This window comes from Equus quagga, chromosome 3 (assembly GCF_021613505.1).
Source record: "Equus quagga isolate Etosha38 chromosome 3, UCLA_HA_Equagga_1.0, whole genome shotgun sequence".
Classification (NCBI taxonomy): Eukaryota; Metazoa; Chordata; class Mammalia; order Perissodactyla; family Equidae; genus Equus; species Equus quagga.
This window is the reverse complement of record NC_060269.1, coordinates 139814719-139828204: the sequence shown is the minus strand read 5'-3', so window position 1 is coordinate 139828204 and position 13486 is coordinate 139814719. Positions and strand designations below refer to the sequence as shown.

General features: G+C 38.8%; 1 protein-coding gene across 2 annotated transcripts in view; it reads left to right on the top strand.

Annotated features, from left to right (window-relative positions):
• The first annotated feature begins 486 nt into the window (after positions 1–486).
• Positions 487–13486, top strand: part of SLIT2 (slit guidance ligand 2) — a 366489-nt gene continuing 353489 nt past the window's right edge. For both annotated transcript variants that reach the window (XM_046656964.1, XM_046656963.1), the window contains exons 1-3: positions 487–679; positions 3327–3398; positions 4589–4660. In XM_046656964.1, coding sequence (XP_046512920.1) covers positions 501–679; positions 3327–3398; positions 4589–4660 — 323 coding nt within the window. In that variant the 5' untranslated portion in view covers positions 487–500. The remainder of the gene's footprint in view (positions 680–3326; positions 3399–4588; positions 4661–13486) is intronic.

Genomic DNA, 13486 nt, shown 5'->3' with positions numbered 1-13486 from the left:
CCATTTCTCTTGAGCACCCCTCTGCTTTCTCATACCGTCCCCACTGGAATCGGATTTGCAGAGGGGGACCGTGGAATCGGAGCACCCACTTCCCCCTTGCAACCGGCCCCCGCATCTTCACGGCCGTTGGGAGCCCCAGCTCTTTTACCGCCAAGTTGATCTTTGTGAGACAGACGACGCGTGATCTCCTCCCCGCTGCTCTGGGGTCTCCGTGGAGCCTTGGCCAGGCCGGTTGATCTTCAGGACCTAAAGTTGCCCGAGGAGCGCCTGACTTGCTGGAGGAGGGTCGGGGGGAGGTGGGAGGCGTCTACCTGTGTCAGCTCTGCTGCCCTGACCATTATTACTGTTACTTCCCTATTATTTTGTGCACATTTACTCGGACACTCTGGGTTGCTAGCCGCGCGCCAGGCACTGGGCCTGAAGACACAGCGCGGTTCGCACGGAGCAACGAGCTGAAGAGGAACCCCCGGCGCCCGCGAGCGAGGAGGCGGCGGGGGAAGATGCGCGGCGACGGCTGGCAGACGCTGTCCCTGTCGCTGGGGTTAATGTTGGCGATCCTGAACGAGGTGGCACCGCAGGCGTGTCCGGCGCAGTGCTCCTGCTCGGGCAGCACAGTGGACTGTCACGGGCTGGCGCTGCGCAGCGTGCCCAGGAATATCCCCCGCAACACCGAGAGACTGTGAGTATGGGTTCTTCCTCCCTCTCCCCCCTCCCCCATCGGGGTCGCGCACCCAGTGCTTCGAGGCTGGAGAAATGAAGCGGCACAGGGACCTGTGCCTGGGGCAGCCCTCCCCAGCTCTCCTGCACGCACATCCTGGGCTTGAACTCTCTGGGAGGGCGAAGGACGGGAGGGCGCTGCCCAGGGAGGGGCCACTACCCAGGAGGGGCGGGCCCGCTGGCAGCTGCACTTGGTCCCTGCCTCCCGCCCTCGTCCCGCCGCTCGCACCCCGCGAGGGCGACTTCTCTGGGGTGGGAAGCCAGGGAGACGGGGACAAGTACTCGTGGATGCGCGGAGCAGGGGAGACTGACTTTGTTCCCAGACTCCATACACGGAGTCACCTTGCGGTTGCCAACCCTCGCGGATGGGTTGCAAGGCTGAATCCCCGCTCTAGGCGCCGCGGCGTGGCGCGGGGGCGCGGGGGTTGAGGGGGCACTCAAAAGAGAGAAACCTCCGCTACCCGGCTTTGTGTCGCTCTCCTGGGGCCGGAGGGAGGGGAGAAGGGGTCTTGGGCGGCTCGGTCCGCCCAGGGGCGCTTCCTCCAGGCCGTGGAGGGAAGGATGCCCCAGGGTGGCGGCAGCTCGCACACAGCCCCCCGCCTCCCACTTCCCCGGGGAGGCGGCGGCGGCGGCGGGCCCCAAGGGACCTGTCCGAGTGGGCGAATGCGGAGGACTGCTTCCCAACATCTAGGCGAAGTTAGGGCTGGCTCTCAACCGCAACTCGCTGAGTCGGATCTGACTGCTTCGAGGACCCCGCGGCCCTCGGCTGCCCCCTCCGGCCCTTCCTGCAGAGCCCCAACGCCCCCGTCCACCTTCCTGGCAGTTTTTGCGCCCCTTCACGTGGCAGCAGCTTCCTTTCCTTCCCTCTTCGCGCTCTGCTGCCCGAAGACATCCCCGCCTCCCTGTCTCTGCGAGTGTCTAATGAAGAAGTCAGCGCCGCCCGGCGCTGACGGCCCACGCGCTCCTGGAGGGGCGCTTCCCGAGCGCAGGGAAGCGGAGCCCGGAGGCCGCGCTCTTTGTGAGCGCCGAGGCCGCCGCCCGCGCGGCCCGAGCGAGCGCCCCGGGCGCGCTCCCCTAGCCGCTGCGCCGGGCCCGGAGGGCGCGGGCTTCTGCGCCCCCGCGGGGCGAGGGTTGCGGCAGCGGAGAGGACCGGCTCGGACCCGCACGTCTATACCCGCGCGGCCCGCAGCGCCTGGAGTCGTCCTTCTTATCCAACACATTTCCCTCGGCCTCAGTTTGAAGGCCAGAAGTTGGGCCCTTTCTTCCTTTGCAAATGGCTCCGCCACCCCCAGCCTAACTGAGCCGCCCCCAACTCCTCCTCACTCTTCTCCCTCAGCCCTGAGAAAGCTGGGGCCCTATCAAGGGCGTCTTGTCAAAACGTGATCCCCCACGTTTGTCTGGGGTGGGGGGTAGGGATTTACGTTACATCAAATAGCCAGTGAAAGACCCCAACAATTGTGGCAACAACTTGACGGGTCTTTGCTCAGCACCGACAGTGGGTTGGGGATAAGGCAATGCAGAATTCTGTCCTAGCACTTGTCATTTTATGCCATTCGGAACAGTCGAAAGTTTAAGCACTAATACGTCTTACTCAACAAAAAGGGAATGCACTCGGGACAAAATAGCAATTGAGTTCCAGGTCCTTGAAAATTTTTTTTCCTCTGAGGGATCTATAAAGAGTTTTCAGAACATAGTTTACTCAGTGCTGGCTTATAAAATTCTATCATTGACGAAATAAACACATTAAATACAGATTTCAAACATGATGTTTCAAAGGCAAGGTAAGAGAAAACTTACTTCTATGAAGGAGAACATTGAAACCACAGCAAAGCCTGGTTTTACTTGAAATGATTGGAACCAGGGCAAGTTTAGATCTTGACCTAAGATGCCAGAGAAGGGGTTGTGACTTGGAGGAAACGTGGTGCTGAAATCTGAACAAAAATGTCAGGGACTGAGTACTATTTCCATTATTGCCCCTGCTAGTAGTTTTCACTTTACAGTCACAGCGGGGGGCCCTGAGCTGCAAATGAATAGTTTAGTTTTCATACAAACATAGAATTGTTGGAAGGTAAATGCCTATAAATGCAAGTCTTTGAAGTGCCGTTCTTTTGATGGCACGCTAACTTTTTTCTTTGCCTTAGGAAGTTTAGTCACCGTGCCACCTAAGGTTAGGGTTCTGAATTTTTAAAATTTCTTCCTGAAGAGTATTAGAAAATTGTTCATCTGACTTGCTGAAGGGAACTTTTTGGGAGTGTATGTGCCTAGCAATAATGGTTAATAGCAGAATACCTGTGAAATTAATAGACATCCTTCTAAAAGCAAAAATTGAAAACACTCCTATACACACACAAAAGAGAACTTTTCGTGGTAACATAATCACTTCATTTTCTTGTCATATGCCAGCAAGTGTGGACGCTAAACATATTAAGAATCATTTTATAAAATGTGTTTCAAAAGTTGCTTTCTTCTCTTTTACTTTGTAAACTATGTTAGTAATTGGAACTGATCTTTAATCTTAAAGTTCTTATTTAGTTTACATTTTTCTTTGTTTAGCCAGATATTGATAGAAATAAAATGGAACTTTCATTTTCTTACTTGTTTTCTCTTAGGGATTTGAATGGAAATAACATCACACGGATTACCAAGACAGATTTTGCTGGTCTTCGACACTTAAGAGTTCTGTAAGTATGTTCTTCTGTGCTTTCTTTTGTTTATTTTGTTTTTTGCATATTTTGAATCGTTACTGGTCTCAGTTTTAAAAACTGTCCCAAGGACAGACAGACACATAAAACTTTAAAAGGTCTTGGTTTCCTTCTTTTTGTTTATCGTTGTACTACAACTTTTAATAAAAACGTAGACTTTTATTTTAAGGTTGGATGCAGGCCATGGAAACAATATTACAGAAATGACCTCAAGTGTTTGCTATACCATACTCTAAGTGCCTTATGCTTATAAAAGTGTAGAATAATTGCTTTCACAATATGAATAAGTAATGTGAGACATTTGATATACTTTTAGGATTTGAGATTAACTAGAAAGAATTTAAGTGGGTCTGCATTTTATTATTACTAATATAAAAATGTTCAGACTATTCTAGGAAATAACACCTATATAGATATATAAAACTTATATAGATATAATTTCTAACATTAAAGTCAAGTGAGCCAGCTTTTCACAGAGTTTTTGGTGGGAAATATTTCTCTATAAAAATACAGTGATCATATTTTGAATTGTTTCCTGTATTTTATATCTTTGTAGCTTTTATAAACTTGTTGCAGTATGATTACTTCTTTAATTAGTGGGTTAAATTAGTTCTGGGTGAGTCATCATTTGAGATTCAAAGTAATGTAAAATTGTTTTTATCCACAGATTTGTAAATATTTACATTGTAGTGAACATATAGTTTTGATCATTGTGTGTTGTGTTCATATTTTAAAAGACACATTTTGGCGATTATGAATTCTTCCAATTTCTGATGTATATCTGTAAGTTAATTGAAGTATGTGTATGATGAATTACAGTATATTGATTCATTCAGTTAAAGACTCACTTGAAAATCAGTTTACCAAAAACAGCCTTCAGAGCTGCAGTGTCATGTACTGCTCTTCAGGATATGCTGTAGTTTAAGGTTTAGTTTTGATAGTAAATTTTGTGAGAAACTGCATTAGTATTTTCTATGAAAGTTTTATGATATCAGTGCTATTTCTCCTCCCTATTCCATATATCATCATTAAGTTTGATATTGAATCTCAAAGCAGACCAATATTTAACTTTATAAGGGAAAGAGGTTGCACGGTTTCAGTTGCTGAATTGAAACTTACTCAGATGGTGAGTGGTAACATTAAGACTCCTGTTATACTTTGCATTTCAGTCAGCTTATGGAGAATAAGATTAGCACCATTGAAAGAGGAGCATTCCAGGATCTTAAAGAACTGGAGAGACTGTAAGTGTTTTCACTTCCAAACTTATGACGACATAACTGTATTTTTAAAAATACTTGAATTTCAAGGACCATGTTTTCAATTTCATGTCTTACTCTTTGAAAGTTTACAGAAACAAGAGGTTGAATAAATGGTTTTCAGACTAATTTACAATTAGAAACTGTAGAAGTTTTGCAAAAATAGTACTAACTGTAATAAAGTTCCAAAATACAGAATTATTTTCCTGAACCATTTACTTCCTTGAAAACCATTGCTTTGATACTTGGTGATGTGCGTATTTTTCTTACTATTCATCTAATTTGTTTTCTTTGCTTATGTGGGAAGAAAGCTGGTAATTTTATTTTCATTTATGTTTCATTATGGAAAAGAAAAGTTTTGCTAATAGTGATTTTAATTTCCATTCTGTTGCTTTGTGTGTCATTAGTGACTCTGAAGAAGTATTTTAAATTCTTAGTAATCAAGATTTGCTTTCTGATATTTAACACTTATGGTGGACATTGTTAATAGCTGCTATTCACAGTTTTACTTCATTATTTTATAGAAGCTTTCTCATACTTCTGCTGGAAAGGAGTTTAAAGATTAGTAGGAATACAAGTAAGAATTATGTAATCAAAGCATGGTCATTTTAACATGAATTCTTTTTTTCCAAGAAGATCAAATATGGACTGCAGACTTTAAAATATATTTTTAATTTTTCAGACACAAAGTCTTATGAGTTGATATACATTACTTCAGGCTATTATTATCTTATGTCTACAGTGTATATGTCTACAAAAGAGAAAACTTCTGTCTGAAATAATTAGGATAAATTGCACACTTTGTAATTTGAAATATGCATTCCATATCTCATAGGTCTTGATAATTCAAGTTTAATAGGTTTGCATTTTAAGGGCAGATAACAACTCTATTAAAAGCAGCAACAATTATTTTAATAACTTTCCGTGCCTGTTTTAATAGGCATTTTAGGTAAAAATAAAGGTTTATTTAGAATAATGAAATATGAAGTTCATTTTAGGCATACACATATTCTGATTCACTGGGCCCGAGGGTGGAAGTTAATTCTGTGTAATTGTCTGTAACAAGCTGTAGAAAAACAGCTTGCCAACTTCTAAGATATTTGTAAATATATAGGCTACATTTTTATGACTTCAAGTAAAATTAAACACAGAGATGTCTAATTTATTTTATTGTGAAATTTTGTCCATGCTAAATGTTGCAATATAGGAAATAAAATTGTGTAATTCAAAATAAATTTAAAATCACTACTTCAAGCTAGTTTTTGGAGGGGCTAAAAACAGGCAAAACATTTGGTTAAGTTCATAACAAAGTTCATAAGTTCACAGCCTATCTCTTAGTATATAAAAATACTCTGAAAGTATTTATTCTTTTCTCTCTTTCATAGGCTTTCATGAATAGTTAACTCCTAGTGAGTACCTTGCAAAAGTAGTTTTAGCTTATCCCTTTAAAAAAATAATATCATTGCAGTTTCAATGTTTGGTAAGATGAATAGATAATTTAAAATTATCATTTAAACGTTAAAAGTTTTTTCATGAATAACTTTTAGTTATCATATGGAAACATATGTATAGTTTGTTTCTTAAATAACTTTCAAATCGTTGAAGGAATTTCAGTGGCTTTTCGTGCAGTCTCTATTCTGGTTATATTATAGTTATAAATATTATCAGAAGCACTAGAACAAAACAAACTTACTCATTACTTTTCAAACCACCTTGGAGTATCATTTGAACTTTCATCATGAATAAATTAACTTTTCCTAAAAATTATTAACCAGATGCCTTAAGATCTGAAATTTGATTAGAGTTGTAAGTAGGTTCTATTTTTTGCCTTTTACTTCCTCTGGGAATGTCACTTCATCTCAAAACAATTTTCTGTTCTACTGAGATGCAGTCAGATGTTTCCGAGTGGGAGGAAGATTTGTAATTTCGAATGAAAACTAATATATATGCAGGACTTCTTTAAATCACCCCAGCTGTTGGCTGAGAGCAAATATTTCATATTTGTGAGGAAAAGCTGAGAAAATTCCTTTTGTTTACAACTGCCAAGTCCATCTGATGGAAGCACATTGTTATCTGACAGCCAATTCATCTCCTTGGGACTCTGGAATTCAAAACCATTTCTTAGGAACACTGTGGATACACTTTTCAAATATTTATTTTTTTTTAAATACATTAAATGGCAAGGCAGTTTTGCTAAAGAATGCATTCAGCTTATTGTGAAACAAACTATTTTAAATTTTGTTCAGCATATTGTTTAAAAAGTAAAAATAAAAAAGCTACCCAGAGAGTTCCATAATCAAATTACTATGGCCTGTGGTGTATGTTATTTTAGTAGGTGGTGTCATTAACATCACAAAAATTGCCTTTCTCTCCCCAAAAAGCTTCAAGAGACAATGTAAGAAACAGGAAGTAATCAATGAACTAACTTTTAAATAATTATGTGTTGTGTGAGTTTATATGGTTTTTAGCAATTTACATGTGAATTTTTAAATTCAAACTCTAAATTATGAAAAGGTGTATAAATGCAGGTTTATGTTGTAAATGCCATTCATACAGAATTATAATAACTTAATTTTCATCCTTTGTGTGAAGAACAAAAATAAAACATTAATTTTGTGTGTAATTTATTACTAAGTTTTTTCATTTTAAAATGATAAAATCAAAGCAATTCCCAATGATGTCTGTGAGTATTTCAAAATTATGGTTTTTCTTTTTATTTTATGTTGATAGAGTTTTAACTTGATCTAGGGATAGAAGACAAATCTGAAAACAGAAGATAAGATCGGTGCCTTTTTAGAAATCCAACTTTTAATCGATAAGAAACAGGATCATGTTGTTAGTTGAATTTAATTTTAGCATGGGACGAGAAAGTCGTTATGTGTGAATCACAGCATTATAGCTACAAAAGAAAGATTTCTTTTCCACTTTAAAGAATCGATGAAATACAAGGTTATCGGTCAAAATGTCAAGAAGTAGTTGGGTATTAAAATCCCCCCATTTTCCTTCCTTTCTTCCTTCCCAGTCTGACTACCTGCCCCCTTCCGTCTCCCCTCTCTGCCTTCTTTCTCTTGTATAGAAAACAACATCAGATGATATGCTCATCGTCAGAGTGTGGTTATGAATCACTGTGAAAGGATTAAGTTTTATCACTTGTACACACTGTGAGCACTCATTACTTCCTGTTTTGACAGTTTACCCCTGTACTCCCAGACCTAGCATGTGCAGTGGCAGATTTCCATGGATGCTGTGATGCCAGTAGTACCTGCTTATCTGGGGTGAAAATGAAGCCTTGAGAATGTGCCTCATGTCGATTGTATTAGCAGGTCTCATATTGTTTAATCAAAAAGTTCAAAAGAAATCTAGGGTAGTTAAATGACTAGTTAATTCAGTGGAAATTAATTAAGGAAAAACAAACTACAAATAAGCTGCAGTAAAAAACTGGAACATTTAGGAAGTATGCTTCTTTTTTTAATACGTCACAGAAGGTACCTGTGTATATCTGCAATAAAAGATCTATGCAAAATTATTAATTCAAGGTATTTCTTGGCTGATGCATAATGTCTTAGAGGGTTAAAATATGTCACATTGGGACTCAGGACTTTTGTGGGCTGGTATAAAGTTCTGTTGTTCACTCACAGTTTATAGGATTATGCTGCAGTCATTAAAGTTCTATTTTATGGCCTTTTAAGGAGATCCAGGCCACTTCAGGGTTTTAGTAGTGGAAATCATTGGCTTTTACAAGTTCTTGATAACACAGATGCAAAAGTATGAGAAAGTTTTTGAAATTTTTTAGGGTTGTCAAAAAAATTGTAGAACATTTTGTCCTAAATGAAATGAAATGCTCATGTGCAAGCTTAAATGCTTACATGCCTAACTTATGTTAATGAGAACTGATAGCATACCATAGATTATCTTGAGTATTAGGCTTTGCATTAACTTTACAATTATACCCTTATCACAAGGACACTGAAGAAGTGATAAAGACATGGGCTTGGACTGTTATTCCTATCAATAACACGTAAAAGTGTTCTTTTAAGACAAATATTGCCTTAAACTCTCCAAGTTTTAGTATCTTTGCATTTGAAATTAATTTTTCATACTAACTTTGTCATTTGATATTCACTTTTGCTTGAAAAATGAGTCCTGAAATATTATTATGATGAAGCCTGGAAAATAAACCTGTTCACTTAGCTCTCTTAAAGTTTCTACCAAGTTGCTGTAAAGAAAATACTCATTTTAATTTAGAAAAGTCTAAATCCCTTTACGGTGGAGCCTAAATTTGACTAAGTACCTCACTCTCATGAAAAGATATCTAGAAGGCGCATTAATTGTTTTGTAAGATAGTGCTGACTTCATTCTCCTGCATGCACACACCATTCGTAAGCATGTGACAGCCAGTGTGAGGCTGAGGTACTATAGTGCTTGAGGATTTGTGTTGTAGGTCGCTACTCATGAGTTCAAGTAGAGAATATGTTGTGGAACAGGTCTGAAGGAAAGTACCACTTATCCCCTGTTCGTCAAGGATGTGGCGAATCCCTCTTCTGACTAATCCTACAAGTTTATAGGCAACACATAACATTCCTTTTCGTAAAGTAAGAACAAACTAACAGTGCTAATCTCCTTGGAAAAGAATGCAAGCTCAGAAGAATTGTTCTCTGGCATCTTTACACCCAAGTTTAAGATCACTAGTTGTTTTCTTGGGAAAGGCTCTTTAAAGAACATATCAAACTTAGTAACAGAAGCCAAGTATGTAGATTGCGTGAGATAAAAATGCTGTAGATGACCAAGTATATATCACTTAATCTGTGATATCCATTGAATTTCAATTGTTCCCATCTGCTTATAAGTGATATTGAACTATTTTAAATTACATTTACTGACTGTGGTCATATAAGGCTTTCATGCATGTGCACTATTAGAAGTTTAGCAGAACAGTGAATCCATCAGAGAGGGTTTCTCATGCACCGTTTTTTATGGGCCTCGAAGTTGAACGATGGTGAGAAGGCCTGTTTGCTCTTTGTGGATCGTTTTATAAATTCTGAAGCAGCAAGGCTGTTTATTTTTCCCACATCTGTTTTGGGCTCATCCTTTGTGACAGTGTTTGCTGGATGCTGTGTCCTTTATACCTCCCCTTGAAATGAGTAGTTTAGTTTGCACTGTTACAATGTATTTGTGGAAGCTGCGAATGTCAAATATTTTACATTGAATCCTGTCTTTCATTCCTGTTGGATACCTTTCTGCTTGAATTATGCCTTCTAGACTGAATTTCACAACTTTACGTGAAATGAAAGACTTTTCTGCTTGGACATTTATCTATCTATCTATCTATCTTATCTTTCTTCAAAGCAATTTATATCTGCTGGACTGGAAGGAATATCGGTGAAAACGCTTTCAGAATGAAAGTTTGGTAAAAGCAGGGCTGATTTGGCGTTAATACATTGGAATATTGCTTTAAGATAACATTTAACAAAAAATTATTTGATTGTCCTTTTTGTGTAGCATCCATCTACTCTGGCTGCAGGTGGAAGGTTCTGGTGCTCCTGCTATGTGCTGCACTTCCAGGTTCTGGTAGGGAGCACAGGGTGCAGATAACCTAGATTCCCCTCTCTTAGGCACTTTGTAATTTTATATGCTGTTGCCTTGTCCCCTGTGGAACGTGGCAAATACTCATTGGTTGTACTGTTGATTATGTTTTCTAAACAGATACAAACTCCTATCCTCCCTTTTAAAATCAGAAACAGTAGATAAGAGTGACATCAGAAGGCACTTGATTTCAATTACACTGTAAGATCTTGGTCAAGTTGCTTTGTCCTTAAAAACTTCAGTTTCTTCATGTTTAGAACAGAGCTAATTATTATATCAAATAGTGGCAGTACGTGATTTAAGTAAGATAATGTACAGTTTCACACAATGTTTGGCACATAGTTAGCACTTTATTATTATGCATTTCAGCATCTCTTATTTTTCAAAAGCTCAGTTTAGGAATTATTTTATTGATCTAATAAAATGTGTAAATAATAAATTTGACATTTATACATTCATATTTATGATCAATTTAATTCTGATTTTCTCCTTATAATAACATATGATTAATAGAAGAGATGTGAAGAACGTACGAAACCTCCCTCAAGTTTTGTTTCAGAGTATTTTTTTATAATTGCTCTGAATATATAGAGAAATACCAAGAAGTAAGGGGAGTGAGGAAGAAGCAACATTTTTCCTAATAGGTTTTTATCTCTCCAGCATGGAATATAAAGGATGAAATTATTGATATCACTGCTGAAAATATAAACTTTATTTTATTCATCTAAAACTACATAAATGTTAAAATCTTTGCTTTAAAAATGTTAGAATAAAACCATTTTTAAAAAAAAACAAGTGGAAATTGACCCAAGAAAAGGGCATTTATGTATGAGAAATAGGAGATTGTGAATGATAGACTCGTTAAGACAGCATTTATTGAATACTTAGTACAGACCAGGCACACTGCTAAAATACCTTACATTTATAATGACAGGTAAATAGGAGGCACAAATTTTTCACTGGCTTTGGTAAAATTGTTTTCATTTTACATTTTGGATTGGGGTGAAGGTTGCAAATATTCATTAAATTGAGGGGAAAGTTGAAAAACATAAGAGATTATAACCTTTATCAATGGATGAATCACAAGAACAGCTAGGAGATAATAATTTGAAACAATGCTTGTCAAGAATGCTCAGGCTGCCCTTCAAATTGAGGTTGTTAAGAATCAGCACTTCAGAGGCCAGTGATGTTTTGTGAGATACAGAAAGATCATTCACCCCACTGAAGGTCATGCACAAAGATAGCCTGTAGCCCAAAGGAAACAGTTACTGGGATCTCTTTCATCTTTGCCCTAAGTGTTTCAGAGACACACATAACACACCTTTCTGAAAACATGAATTACCACCCAGAGAATTCTCAATCAGCCTGAGATCTTGTGGGCAGATTCCATGTAGCTGGTGATGACACAAGAGCTGATCTCACTAAATCTCTGTTCTCTCTCTTTTGATGCAATTGAGTGTACTTGCTGGGAACAATAGGTAATTGACCCACCTGGTCTGCTTAATGGAGCTCATTTATGCTGGCCCCCATAAATCCTCCTCTGAGATACCCTTAATTCATGACATGCTGTTTTCCTGTTCTGGGACCTTCAGATTTTGACTTTTGAATACTCATTTCCATTAGAGCTATTATGATATTATCAGCGTCAAGCCACTAAGAAGTATTCTGTGGCATTAGAAGAAGCTAGGTTACTTTTTTCCCACCTCTATTTAGAAATTGTTATGCACCTTAATAGTCTTTAAAGTAATTCTGGATTTTAAAAAAATCCTCTTTACTTTAAAGATTTGATTTCTGGTCACTGTACAAGAACCTCAGCTTTTACATTTTTTCCTTCAAGGAATATTTTGGAAGAGTTTCACTTTTTATTTTAATGTTTTATATTTCCATTTATCCTTAGTACTGATGGAAGAAAGAATAGAAAAACGGAAATCAAAAGTGTATTTATACTCTTTTTAAGAAAAAAAGCACAGTTATGCTCTTTTTCTATGCATGTTACCGTATCACCTATTATCTGCCCTTTTTTTGTATGGTACTGCCTTGTCTTATATGCATGGTTGGTTTAGACATATTAGGATCATTCATAATATTTTTCATGAAATAATGACAAGCCATTTCAATTCAGAGAAAAATATTTTATATTTATTTTCATTTTTCTTTCAATTTCAAGTATTTTAAATAGATCTTTAAAACAGTGAGCTGAACATAGAGCTAATTTTTGTAAAATTTGGTGGTTTATTTTCAGGTAGTTCAAACATAGATGCTTATGAAATAGGCCATATAAAACTATGTTTTCCCCAAGGAAAGATTGGTGAAAAGAAAAATGTCAGCATTACATTATCGTGAAGTGTTTAGGAACGTTTAGATTCCTTTTTGAGCGGAATGATTCAGAGTGTATGTTCTGGAGTCACCCCACCTGAATTCAGGTTCTAGCTGTACTTTCTATGAGCTGTGTGTCTCCCTCCAAAACGGCAGTAGCAATGATACCTACTCACGAGGTTGTTCTGAAGAATGCGTGTGATAATTGATGTAAACCTCCCAGAACAGTGACCATCACGTAGTAAGCTTAATATATGTTAGCTATTATTCTTGGAGTGAATTAAGAACTACTAGGAATATGAAAATAATAATTGATAAAAAGACACTTCTTGCACCCAATCTGAAACATCTGCTTTCTCACAATATCGGGTTCTATTGATTAGACCCAGTAACAAGAAATCTAGTAGCAGCTCTCAGTCACTTAGATATCTGAATTAGTTTCAACATAGTGAGTTCCTTCCAACTTCCAGAAGATGTTGAGAATGGCAGAGAGGAAGGAGTTTGATGGGAAGGAAAGGAGGTAATTGCTGTATAGGGCTCCTGAAAGCAGGTTTGGTGGCAGGACTTTGTATAGCTGGAGAGTGGCATAAAAACTAAGGCAGGGGCCAGCCCGGTGATGTAGTGGTTAAATTTACACGCTCTGATTTAGTGGACCTGGGTTCATGGGTTGGATCCCTGGCATTGCTCATCAAGCCATGCTGTGATAGTGTCCCACATACAAAATAGAAGAAGATTGGCACAGATGTTAGCTCAGGGACAATCTTTCTCTAGTAAAAAGAGGAAGATTGGCAACAGATGTTAGCTAGGGCCAATCTTCCCCACAAAGAAAGAAAGAAAGGAAGGAAGGAAGAAACCTAAGGCAGTTATCTCAGAGAACATGAGAGAAGAAGGTTCTCTAAATATAAAATGCAT